The following is a 12,974-nucleotide window of genomic DNA, read 5'->3' as shown; positions in this document are numbered from 1 at the left end:
GGTTCTTCGTTCCGGTGTCATAAATTAAATGGCTCAGTATTTTCATATGGCTTTTTGCTGTTATTACAGTGGTACCTCGGGTTACATACGCTTCAGGTTACAGACTATGCTAACCCAGAAATAGTACCTCGGGTTAAGAACTTTGCTTCAGGATGAGAACAGAAATCGGGCTCCGGCGGCGCGGCAGCAGCAGGAGGCCCCATTCGCTAAAGTGGTGCTTCAGGTTAAGAACAGTTTCAGGTTAAGAACGGACCTCCGGAACGAATTAAGTACTTAACCCGAGGTACCACTGTATTTGAAATAGCAGTTCTTTTTTTTGGTGGGTCTTGGTAATGGGGATTATAGCATTTGATGCCATGGCCAATTCATAATTATTATGGTGAACAGCAGCGTTGGCGTTGCTAATTATTTTTGCGCTCTTGGTATCAGCCGTTAGTCATAATAACGTCACACATACTGTACTTAATGGTAGCACGTGCCTGCTAACTGTATCGAGTTAGCAGGATAAATTTTGCCTGACTTGATTTTGAAAGTCTGACCAGGTGACCATACTGAGCATACCAGGTTAGACGGCGATCCCTTCCTGTGAATTTAACATCCCACACCTATTAGCAATGGGTATGCCCGCGAAAGATAGATTAGGATCTGCTGGTACAACCGTAGATCAGCAATGACTTCTTTTAATTGGGTTTTATAAAGAATGTTATACTGCCAAGAATAATGTTATCCTGCCAACCTAGCAGTTCGAAAACACATCAAAGTGCAAGTAGATAAAATAGGTACCACTCTGACGGAAAGGTAAACGGCGTTTCCGTGCACTGCTCTGGTTCGCCAGAAGCGGCTTAGTCATGCTGTCCGCATGACCCGGAAGTTGTACGTCAGCTCCCTTGGCCAGTACAGCGCCACAACCCCAGAGTCAGCCACGACTGGACCTAATGGTCAGGGGTCCCTTTACCTTTACCTTATACCAAGTTTTCTCATGTCATTTGTATATCACAAAAATAGCATAATGTGGAAAAATATATACGTGTTTCATTATTAGTGGTCAATGTATAAGTTCTTGGTCTATGAATTGGTTTAAACAATCAGGAAGAAGAGGAGAGGGGGAAAGGAAAAAGGAGAGGGGAGGGGGAATCGGCAAGGACTTCTGACACAATTGTTCAACAGTAACAAGATTACTTATTTTCATCTATCTGCTGAGATGAAAAACACTAATTGGTAGTGGGTGGTGGGTGTTAATCGGTATGGGATTTTAGGGAGGGGTAGTGCCTCAGGTGGGGGACATGTGTTCTCTGTGGGGTAGTTTGTCCACTTTTGGTCCCCACCCTGCACTCAGCTCTCACTTATAACCACGCCCTGGGAACAGCTTCCACTGGCTGGCTAAACCAGGTGAGGGTAGCCTATGGGTCTCTCACCCTTGTTGAGTTAGGGACTTCCTCTGCATGTGAAGACAGGCCCCAGTGGATTGAGCGGATGAGACCAAAAGTGGGTCCAATGGTCAATAAGGCAGTTTCTACATGCGCAGTAGAGGGAAGTGAGGGGTAGATGGGGTTTATTAACCTGGGAAGGTAGCCCATCTAGAAGGAAAACACTGATCCTAAATCTCCACTACCTTGCAGTATATCTTCGGGAGAAGAAAAGGCTAAGGAGTAAACCCTACACAAATCCAGAGTGGAGTCCCTAAGGTGGCTGGATAGTGCCTTGTACACTTCCTTCCCTTCTAGCATCTCCTGCAGCCAAGCTGGTGCCAAACGTACTGCTCTGCTTTCCGTTGGATCACATCAGTGAGACCAAAAGGGAGTTCTTGTCATCTTGGCAGCCCAGGACCTTCAAACACATTGTGCAGGCTTGCGCCCCATGGTCTGGCTTTACTCTCAGAGGCACATTCCATTGTCTTGAGACAGATGGATGCCAACAAGTGGACTTGCTCACAACCACCACGACCAATGAAACAAATATTCTTCTTCCCTCCCTTCATCAAATGTTAAGGTGTAATAGGAAAAGGGCTGACATCTTTAGCCTATAAAGTGGACACTGAATGCACACATATTTTGAAAATGTACAGGAAGCTGGATTGGCTGTTGATTATACCCAGCGGCAACAAAGGGTTTATTACTTTGGCACATGTAAAGTGACATTTGCCAGGAAACATGCACAGGATTGTGTCCTTTAGTCCTGCTGTTCAATGGGGAATAATCTGTTATAAGGGTTTAAGGCTGAGCCTTAGTTAAGAACTGGCTACTAGCATGTTCGACTAGGACTAAGGAGATCAGGGTTCAAATTCCCAATCATCCATGAAGATCACTGATGTTGAACTAAACATTTTCACTTGGCCTAGCCTACTGGAGAGAGGGAAAGCCACATACACCACCTCGAGCTCCTTGAAAGAAAGGTGGAATATAAATGTGATGATAGGGAGGTTTTTAAGCAGAGGTTGGATGGCCATCTGTCATGGATGCTTTAGCTGAGATTCCTGCATTGCAGGGGGAAAAGTTTTTTAAAAATCTAGTGTTGTCAACAAAACCCTAATGCTGACAGCAGTCCATAAATCTCAATCCTTCCATACTATTTTATTTCCCCATTGCCCTGCTTGTGGACTTCCGAGAGGCATCTGGTTGGCCACTGTGAGAACCAAAAACTGGACTAGCTAGGCCTTTAATCTGATCCAGCAGGACTCTTCTTGTGCTCTTTGTACTCCACATTTATTTTGTACCAGTCAATTGTGTCAGGCACTAAGGGCAGATTTCCTGCTTGGAGGGTAAAAAAAAATGATATAAGCAAGGGACATACACGTTCTTTGCCATGTTTATTAGAAAAAATTAAGCCACATTGGTTAGAAAGTTAAGCCCAGGAGAGAGACATCCCTCTTCAGGTTTTAGATGCACAGTTGAAACTGTTGCATTTTGGCAAGCAGCTTACTGGATGATATTCATGGAGAAGAATGCGGTACTTTGGTGCACTCTCTGGAGCACAACCAAATGAATACGGCCGTGTACAAGTCACATTAACTTTTGAAATTAGCCAAGAGCTCATCTAGAACACCAATAACTTATCCCCCTGTATAAAGTACATTCAAGAGGCAGAACAGAATCTCAGATGGTACAACACTCCCAGACCAAGTCTCCCACCAGCCTCACACCTTTATGTATTGCCAGCAAAAGCAGCAACTGAACAGGAAGATCACTGACTGAAAAAAACAACTTCTGCCCTGACAGATACAACATAGTTGAGACAACCATGTTACAGGCAGGCAAAGGCCAATATTTCCAAAACCTACTCCTTCAATATTTGTAAGATCTCAAGCCATGATTGTCCTTAGCAATGGTATAATTATTGGTACCTAATTGCCAGCATTTGGTGCCCTGCTTTACCAAAGCAGCCACACCCACACCCACAAAAGAATGAACGCTACAATACTCCTTATAGCCTCAAGTGTTTGACAATCTTCCAAGCCTCCACAGCAGTCTGGTGGTGCACAAACCACTTAGGAAATGAAGTACGTCTCCGGTGTGAACTGATCGATTTTGTGGTCAGCTGGGTTCGCTGCTGCTTCGTAGTTGCAGATGGTCACTTCATGTCGATGAGGCTGTACAGGAAAGACAAAAGACTTCCTAAGATGCAATGCAGTAAAGTTGAGAATTGGTGAAAGCCAGAGCAGTCCTTTGATACTATTTCCATTTAGCAGGACCTTCTCTTCCACCATACATTTTCCCTAGAATACTCACTACGCAAAGATTCCTTGAGTAACCTGGGCATGCTTTGATGGGTTTTAAGATGATGCTAACCTACCCCTTTGGGGATGCAGTGATGTCTCTTTTCATGTTTTGTCCCCTCAAAGTCTAGCATGCCTTATCATTCAGGTATGCTGTGTGCAGTGAAAAATGGCAGGATTGTCAAGACAAGTCAGTGGCTGCTTTAACCTGGCAGAGCTCTGCACTAGGGAAAACCAGCAAAACAGCTATAACTGCTTTGTTTACAATCATACCCTAATTTGGAGCAGCAGGTGGGATTGAAGACAGGCTGCCCAGCTAAGGAATCTCTGCTTTAGATCCTAGGACAGATCTTTCACATAACTGAAACACATCCTGCACAGAGAGCCTGGGGCCAGATTTGTAGCAATCAAGTGGCAGGTATATAAAAGTGGCATGTCTGCAAACAGCCACTCATTGAGTCATCTGTGAGACATAAGATGCATCAAGATGTGACAAGGCAGGAAAGCTGCTTTTTTTTTTACAGAAGGGTGACTCCCTTATACAACGTGCTAAAAGTAACAAGTAACCTTCAGGAAGTCAAGCAAGCTCAACGGGATAGCAGCTTTTGTGGACTCATCTGCATGGCTTGGGTATATGTCATACTCCTCATCATTACTACAGCAAATAGCACTAAGAACCATAAGGGGTGGGCACCTACTAGAATGCAATAGTTGCATTTAAACCTTGTTAATGTTTTACTATGGATGTACCTTAAGCACAGACTTTCATATGCTCTTTTCCACTAGCCACTAACAACAGCAGACAACAGCTAGGAGTCATTTAAATATACAACATCCAAGGCAGTCACACTGATTTTGCACCCACCCTGGAGCCTCTGCTCAGACAGAATTACATACAGAATTGTAATGTGATTTGACTTGCTATTATATACTCCCCAGTGATGAAGGACAGTATAGAAATTTTATAAATAAGTAACGGTATCCTTGGTGGCCATTCCTGCTGGCACAAGATCTATCTTTGTTTGCTTCCCTTCCCTTGCCTGCCCCCCACCCCTTTTTCCTTTTTTACTGTGTACTGATCTAGAAGCATGTGGGCTGGGTCTGTCTTGTTTTTCTATCTCTATTGATAATTTATACAAATTTAAGAAGCTCTGCATGGCCCTCTTTCCTCATAACTGCACACTTTTTCCATTTGTCATCTTGGCCCCTTACTTCTGTCCATTCTCCCCTCAGGCCTATGTAAAAGATCTTCGTCGTCTCAGCTCCAAAGTTCTTGGAGATGTGGATGGACAGATGATAAACATTTGAAAAGCGAGCAATTCTGAAACAAAAAAGAGATTTGGTGTTCTGAATATACAATTCTCATTACAGACACGCAAGAGATTGCATTCTGGTCTATGGAGTAATAATAATCACATAGGGATAGAAAAACAGTTTTGGGGGGTCACTGTCTCTACCAACTTCAGACCGAGACACAAGCTAAGGAACTGGCAAAGCCTGAAGGGAGAAAGGGATCACCTTAACTTCCTGGATTGCAGCAGCAGTTAGAGCATTTTTGGCTGTTTCAGCAAACCCATCAGGGCACACTTGTCACTGGTGCTATCTTTCTTTTCTGGGAGAGACCTACCAATGCCTGACCCCTTACTGAAATACTCCTCTATCAGATGCTGCCCCTTAAAGCCACTTAACTCACTTCTTGATTTTTGGGATTTTTCAGTGACTACACTACCGATCACATTTAGAGACCGTTGTGTCTATTTATGCCTCATAGTACCCCCCCTCCCCCTTTAGAGGGCTTCCAACTCTCTGAAATTCCAGTTTTGTCTGTTCAGCAATACAACCAACCTACTACATTCTTCTTCCTGCCTTTCCTCTTCTGGGGCACATGGGGGATCATGTCACTTTGGGAAGTTAATTCAGAAATTGAATTACTTCAAAACCAGGGCAGCAACTTTCCACACCCTTAAATTTCCTGTGGTTTTTTTGTTCCAGAAAATGGTACATATCACCTTTGTTCTGTTGTAATGACAAAACATCAAATCAATAATAACTAATTATAATATCACAAAAGGAAATGGGAGCAAATGATGGCAGTTAATGGGTGTCACGCAAACAGGAGGCCAAAACCCCATGATGGATAGCTTTTGCTACATTTCACGTCTTCTCCAGCCACAAAAGACTCTCTAATCCTCAATTGCAGAAGAAAGCTCAAGAAGAAGCTGGGTAAGGAAAAAGCTTCTCTACAGTCTAGGTGTCAAGTTAACTTCCCTTCTTTGACTTCTTTATTAATTTGCATGTATCCAGCTTAGTTCCCACCCAACACATACGCTTCAGGAGCAGCAATTAAGCACCATACCACATAAAACAGCAGTGGCAAAAATACTGTTTGTGAGCTATACCAGAAAATAAAATAATTAAGAATCAGTCTGGAAATAAAACAGTTGCCCTTCTCTTTATGTTCCGTTTCTTACACCAAGAATGTCTGCATAGTAGAAATATTAACCAATTTAACTGCCATGGCTCCTTATGCTCAAGAACACGACAAATTATAGTTCAATAGAGAAGGTCCTGACATCTGGTACATGGAGAACTATAAGAGAGATGGTGTTGAGGCACAGGTTGAATATTTGTTTCCAGTTTCAAAACAAGGGAGTTCTGCACATCCCCTGTGAGAGCTGAGAAATGACTCACTTTGTAGGATATTCCAGTTCTCCAGTAACGTCACGATTCAGGCTGAACATCTGATCTGGTTCTCTGGCAGTATCACCAAAAGACATGTGAGGAATGTTCTTAAAGCTGAAATAAATACAAGACAACGGCAAAGGTCAGCCTGCACAAATTCAAAGTTTGCTTATATATCCCAACCACTGTAGTAATTTGGCTTTGTACTGTGAAACATAGCCCAACTGCTAGGAGCACCACACAAACGGAGAAATCAGAAGACAAAAACAAGTTATTTTTCACATCCTGTTGCCCTCCAACTGTTTGGGACTGCTGTGGCCATCATTCCCATGCAGCACGGCCAAAGGTCAGGGGTGGCAAGAGCTGTAACCCACCACCACCAGGAAGGAACCAGGTTGGAGAAGGCTGGCTGAAGACATGCTCTATCTAATGCAAAGGCAGCCCAATATTTTGTTTTTGAGCTGCGTATGTTTTTGAGCTACAACTTCCATTAGCCACAACTAGCATGGCCAAAAATCAGGCATGATGGAAACTGTAGTTTGTCAACATCTGGAGGGCACTACAATGGTTACCCCTGCTTCATTCCATTGGTCCTCCACTGGTTGGTTGGGATCCACTGCTGGGTCACAGATTGATCTAAGGTGGGTCACAGCAGCCAAAATACCACCCTGAAAGTACAGGTAACTCTCATTTTATGTCAGGGCTAGGTTCCAGGGGTCCATGCATATACACAAAAATAAATTAAGTCATGAACCCCCAGAGTCAGCCCCCCTGCAAGGTCCAGCGCTACTTGCCCACCTTTGGGAAGGAGGTGGGAGGACTCTAGGACCCTGCCAGAGCCCTCATGCACCATTCCCAAAGCCCAGTGCCTCACTTATCTGGCTCTAGGAAGGTGGTGCAAGGGATCTGGGAAGCTTCCAGGGCCCTTGCACTGCTTAACCAAAGCATGGTAAGCCCGCAATTGAAGCTTTGCACAGGTGGGGGGAATAAATAAATGGAGAGTGGGTTTCCTCCGCTCTCCATTTACTTAATCATTTCCCTTACCCACCCACGCAAAGCTATGATAGTGTAATTAAAATAAGCATAGATGTGAGTTACCTGTATGTAGTAAAAAGAAATAAGAGATACGTCCCCAAATGCATACTTGAGTTGAAGGTGAGTCCCAGGTCTGAAAAAGTTGAAGACTACAGTACTGCCCTAATGTACTGCTTAGAAAAGGAAACTCTCCTCCTATTGAAAAAAAAAGGAACTACAACTCATGGATCTCTGTATAACTGGGCTGGTAGATCAGTAGTACCAACATTGCTACCTAGGGGAAATATTGATTTAATAAATGTTAGCAATTTAAGAATCTTCAGCCACATCCCCAATTCACCAACTCCCTGTTCTTTTGCGACTCTGCCCTCAAACCACCACAGATGACAGAATGGCAAGCTACTTGCGAAGCTCCTGCACCCAACTGCTAAGGGCATCAACCTGCAAATGCCACAACAGCAAAACCAAATGCCAATTTGCCTAGAGCACCCAGCCAAAGCAACAATATCCCCCTGCAGCACTAAAGATGGCTCTCATGATTCTACAGTTCCGGTCTTCACAGTTGCACACAGGAGTGTAAAAACCTGCACTCTTCCTGATGAATGTGAGGGATCTATGTATGATTTCTAGGGGGTCCCACAGGTCATATCATAAGCTTTTATTTGTATGGCCCTATTTTTATGGGCTCCACCTAAGAACTAGCATCCTGTATTTTGTTCAGAGGCGACAAAGGTGCGAAGAGGGAAACCTTAAGTACACTATGTGCTACCAAGGTGAGGTGGGAGTGGAAGGAAGGCTAGCCAAGTGGCAAGATGGTTAGAAGGAAATGGGACAAAACAGACACATGAGGAAAGAAGGAGCTGAAGAATGGGAAGCACTCTTCTACTTTCTCCTACGTAGGACTGGGGCACAGGGACCATTCAGCAGTGGCAGGAAAGCAAGGGAGGAGCACCTATTAGTTTAGAAGTCAGATCTTGACAAATTCTGCCAGTTGTAGCTTCTGCTATCACTGCTATATGATGACCTGTGAGAGTAAAGAAAGACAGTTCTTCGGGCACAAAATTTGGGCATGGGCAATTTCAAATTTACTGAACTTAACCGTTTACTGCAAGCTACACAGTGGCCAGTATTGACTAGACTAGAATAATAGAAGGGCTAAAGCAAAAAAAAAGAATAACCACTCAGTTATTGTCTTGGTAGGATTAGGCATTTGCACAGCACAACAGTTCCACCACAAAATATTTCCCCTTCAGCCCCACTTACAGTCTCATTTCTGATGGGTGTGTGTCATCATTGTCTCCCATCACAATTATCCCTTTTAGTTTCACATTGCCGGTAAAACTGCAACAAGAGACAGATTGCTGGTTTTCCAAATACAGTAGATTTAAAGCATTTTTTAACAATCCAGAAAATTCCTAGGTGGTGTACTAAAGTGTAACATAATCTGTACTCATATGATTAAAATCTTGGAGTAAGAATGTCACACCTTCAACATTGTCCGATGACTCTTCAGAAAATTGGAAAGACTGCTGCTGTGGGTTGCCATCTTTACCACCAGTCATACTGCCGCCCAGTCTACCCACAGCTCCTTCTGCACCCCCCTCTGAAATTTCTATTAAACACTTCACATATCCCTAACACATCACTCTTTTTGTGGATTTTTAATTGCAACCTGCTTTGAGAGTCAGTCTTTCCTGAAAATCATGTAGAAACAAAAATAAAATTATAGTAGCCATCTTCCAAAATTACCTCTTACAGCTTGACTGCCACCCAAATGCTCTGCATTTCAAGCTACATTTCAAGAGTGAGGAAAACAGCACTGAACATGAAGAGACGTGAATGTCAATAAATCATGCACTCATGCAAAATAGGTACTTACGGAATATTAAACAAAAGCTCTTCATCATCATCGCTTTCTACAAACTAGAAGAAACATAAAACTCCATTTAATATAAGGAAATTTATATCCAGTGAATAAAAATGTTGTCCTGCATGGCACCTTGAGAACACCAGAGGCCACTTTTGGGTTGCAGGAGGCCCCATTAGCTAACAGGTTAAGAACAGTTTCAGGTTAAGAACGGACCTCTGGAACAAATTAAGTACTTAACCTGAGGTACCACTGTATTTATATTGATGGAGTTAACTTTCATAGTAAGCATGCAGACTCCTGTCAATCTTATCTGCCATATTAAATTTGTGAGCCCTCATAAGAAGAGCTGCTGGTTCAGGCCAATAACCCATGTAGTCCAGCATCCTGTTTTCACAGTAGAGAACCAGATGCCTGTGGGAAACTCACAAGTAGGACCCAAGAACAAAAGCACTCTCCCTTCCTGCAGTTTCCAGAAACTGGTATAGTGGTACCTTGGGCTAAGTACTTCATTCGTTCCGGAGGTCTGTACTTAACCTGAAACTGTTCTTAACCTGAAGACCACTTTAGCTAATGGGGCCTCCTGCTGCCGCTGCGCCGCCAGAGCACAATTTCTGTTCTCATCCTGAAGCAAAGTTCTTAACCTGAAGCATTATTTCTGGGATAGCGGAGTCTGTACCCTGAAGCATATGTAACCTGGGGTACCACTGTATACAGAAGCATCACCATGGAGGCAGAGCATAGCCATCATGGCTAGTAGCCACTGACAGCCTTATCTCCATAAATTTGTCCCATCCTCTTTTAAAGCCATCCAAGTTGGTGGCCATCACCACCTCCTGTGGGAGCGAGTTCTGAAGATTAACTATGTGCTGCATGAAAAAGTACTTTATTTGTCCTGAGGCTTCCAACATTCAACTTCACTCGGTGTCCATGAGTTCTAATGCTTTGAGAGAAGAAAATGGTTTTTCCCCCTATCCACTTCCTGAATGGCATGCATAATTTTATAAATTTCTGTCATGTCACCTCACACTCGCCTGTTCTCTAAACTACAAAGTCCTGAGTGCTGCAACTTTCCCCCATATGTTTTGCGGGTAAAACTCTAGTATTTGTTTTCTAAGCATGCCGGTTTTCAATTTATACTGTTAAGAAGCCACCTTCAGATAGCTTACCTAAGAGGCAGCTTACAAATATCTTAAATAGATAAGTCTTGTTTCTACAGCAACAGAATAAACCCCGTTACCTCTCTGGAAAATGCTTAGGATTTTTTAAAAGTTTCCACTTCATAACTGAGTTATAATCTGTTCATGGAAAAATACCTTTCTGTGCAGTTACCACACGCATCCACTAATAATGAATGGGCAGGCGAGTGCCTGGACATTTGACACACACCCTTGACCCTCCCTCTGCCCCTCCCCATAACCAGAACCTTCGCTGGGTCGATATCTACGCCAGGAATGGGGAGCCCTGTGGCCCTCCAGACGTTGCTGGACTCCAACTCTCATCAGACTCAGCCAGATGGCCAATGATAGGGATGCATGGGTGCAGCCAGAGGGAGGAGCAAGTGCCCCCCCCTGAAGTAAATAAATAAAAAATTCTTAACTAACTGAACAATTGCGTCGAAGACAACTCGATTCTGACCCCCTAACCTAAAGCCTGCCCCTCCCCCCAAAATAAATCCTGGATGCACCCACGCAGGGATGTCAGGAGTTGTACTTCAGCAACATGGGGTCTAGTGTAGCGACCTGTGTTGGTGCATTGCACCAACGCCCTCCAGGTGTTGTCGAGCTACAACTCCCTGGCACAGCCCATGGAGAGGCCTGGTAGGAGCTGCAGTTCAGCAGCACCGAAACAGCCACAAGCTCCTCCTCTCCACAACCCCTCCGGGAGGCGAGAGGCAAAAAAAGGAGGGCAGACCTTCTGGCGGTCCCCGCGGTCTTCCCAGGCGCGGAAGACAAGTGCCCCGCTGCCTTCCCTCCGCTCGTTCAGGCACTCCAGGCGCTCGCGGTCGATGCGCAGGTAAAGGCCCCAGGCCTGGCCGCGTCGCTCGGGAGGCTCTTCGTGGTCGTCGCTATGGCAACAGCTGCCCCCGCCGTGACTGTGCCCGTGAGACATGGCCGAGCGCGTGGCGACGCCCCCCGCACGCCCCGTTCCCCGCAGCGATAGCAGCAAACACGCAGCCACACGCGCGGAGCAGAGGGAAAGAATCCGGATGTCAACAATGGCAGAGCATGCGCACTGCCGCCTTCAAAGGCGTCTCCCGGCCCTCGAGAGATGAGGCCGGCCTCCCTTGGCTCCTCCCGCGTCTCTTGAAACACGGTGCCCGTTTTGTCACAGAGCTAGAAAAAGGATAGAATCTCCCCGCACAGCCTGGACTAATCGAGTCCAATCCCTTGCAATGAATAAATATGCTGGTAGCCCATATGGGGATCGAAAAATAAGTCATGTCAGACTAACCTGATCTCATTTTTTGACAGAATTACAAGCCTGGTAGATGAAGGGAACGCAGTGGATGTAGTCTACCTTGATTTCAGCAAGGCATTTGACAAGGTGCCCCATGATATTCTTGTAAAGAAGCTGGTAAAATGCGGTCTTGACTATGCTACCACTCAGTGGATTTGTAACTGGCTGACTGACCGGACCCAAAGGGTGCTCATCAATGGTTCCTCTTCATCCTGGAGAAGAGTGACTAGTGGGGTGCCACAGGGTTCTGTCTTGGGCCCGGTCTTATTCAACATCTTTATCAACGACTTGGATGATGGACTCAAGGGCATCCTGATCAAATTTGCAGATGACACCAAACTGGGAGGGGTGGCTAACACCCCAGAAGACAGGATCACACTTCAAAACGACCTTGACAGATTAGAGAACTGGGCCAAAACAAACAAGATGAATTTTAACAGGGAGAAATGTAAAGTATTGCACTTGGGCAAAAAAAATGAGAGGCACAAATACAAGATGGGTGACACCTGGCTTGAGAGCAGTACATGTGAAAAGGATCTAGGAGTCTTGGTTGACCACAAACTTAACATGAGCCAACAGTGTGATGCGGCAGCTAAAAAAGCCAATGCAATTCTGGGCTGCATCAATAGGAGTATAGCATCTAGATCAAGGGAAGTTATAGTGCCACTGTATTCTGCTCTGGTCAGACCTCACCTGGAGTACTGTGTCCAGTTCTGGGCACCACAGTTCAAGAAGGACACTGACAAACTGGAACGTGTACAGAGGAGGGCAACCAAAATGGTCAAAGGCCTGGAAACAATGCCTTATGGGGATCGGCTAAGGGAGCTGGGCATGTTTAGCCTGGAGAAGAGGAGGTTAAGGGGTGATATGATAGCCATGTTCAAATATATAAAAGGATGTCACATAGAGGAGGGAGAAAGGTTGTTTTCTGCTGCTCCAGAGAAGCGGACACGGAGCAATGGATACAAACTACAAGAAAGAAGATTCCACCTAAACATTAGGAAGAACTTCCTGACAGTAAGAGCTGTTCGACAGTGGAATTTGCTGCCAAGGAGTGTGGTGGAGTCTCCTTCTTTGGGGGTCTTTAAGCAGAGGCTTGACAACCATATGTCAGGAGTGCTCTGATGGTGTTTCCTGCTTGGCAGGGGGTTGGACTCGATGACCCTTGTGGTCTCTTCCAACTCTATGATTCTATGATTCTATGATTCTATGATTCTA

The 12,974-nt window shown here is 44.8% G+C and overlaps 1 protein-coding gene and 1 long non-coding RNA gene across 2 annotated transcripts; one reads left to right on the top strand and one right to left on the bottom strand.

The window, feature by feature from the left end:
• Nucleotides 1-6: 6 nt before the first annotated feature.
• On the top strand, nucleotides 7-3,390 carry LOC310684925. Its single transcript, XR_014514972.1, has 2 exons — nucleotides 7-283; nucleotides 1,620-3,390. It is a non-coding gene; the product is annotated as an uncharacterized lncRNA (long non-coding RNA).
• PITHD1 (PITH domain containing 1) lies at nucleotides 2,788-11,537 on the bottom strand. The gene is made up of 6 exons (XM_083456173.1): nucleotides 11,211-11,537; nucleotides 9,309-9,352; nucleotides 8,693-8,770; nucleotides 6,404-6,508; nucleotides 4,925-5,033; nucleotides 2,788-3,586 (listed from the first exon to the last, which is right to left on the bottom strand). The coding sequence occupies exons 1-6, from the start codon at nucleotides 11,406-11,408 to the stop codon at nucleotides 3,485-3,487; spliced, it is 636 nt and encodes a 211-aa protein (XP_083312299.1). The 5' UTR covers nucleotides 11,409-11,537; the 3' UTR covers nucleotides 2,788-3,484.
• Between the last annotated feature and the right edge of the window lie 1,437 nt (nucleotides 11,538-12,974).

Source organism: Podarcis tiliguerta, assembly GCF_965153285.1.
Source record: "Podarcis tiliguerta genome assembly, chromosome: 8".
Taxonomy (NCBI): Eukaryota; Metazoa; Chordata; class Lepidosauria; order Squamata; family Lacertidae; genus Podarcis; species Podarcis tiliguerta.
This window is presented reverse-complemented; position numbering and strand designations above follow the sequence as displayed.

Coding starts and splice junctions, on each gene's coding strand:
- PITHD1 (XM_083456173.1), bottom strand. CDS start 11,408: ATGTCTCACGGGCACAGTCACGGCGGGGGCAGCTGTTGCCATAGCGAC. Junction 9,353..11,210: donor ACCGCGGGGACCGCCAGAAG/GTCTGCCCTCCT, acceptor TGTTTCTTCTAG/TTTGTAGAAAGCGATGATGA. Junction 3,587..4,924: donor TGAGGGGAGAATGGACAGAA/GTAAGGGGCCAA, acceptor TTTCCTGTACAG/CCTCATCGACATGAAGTGAC.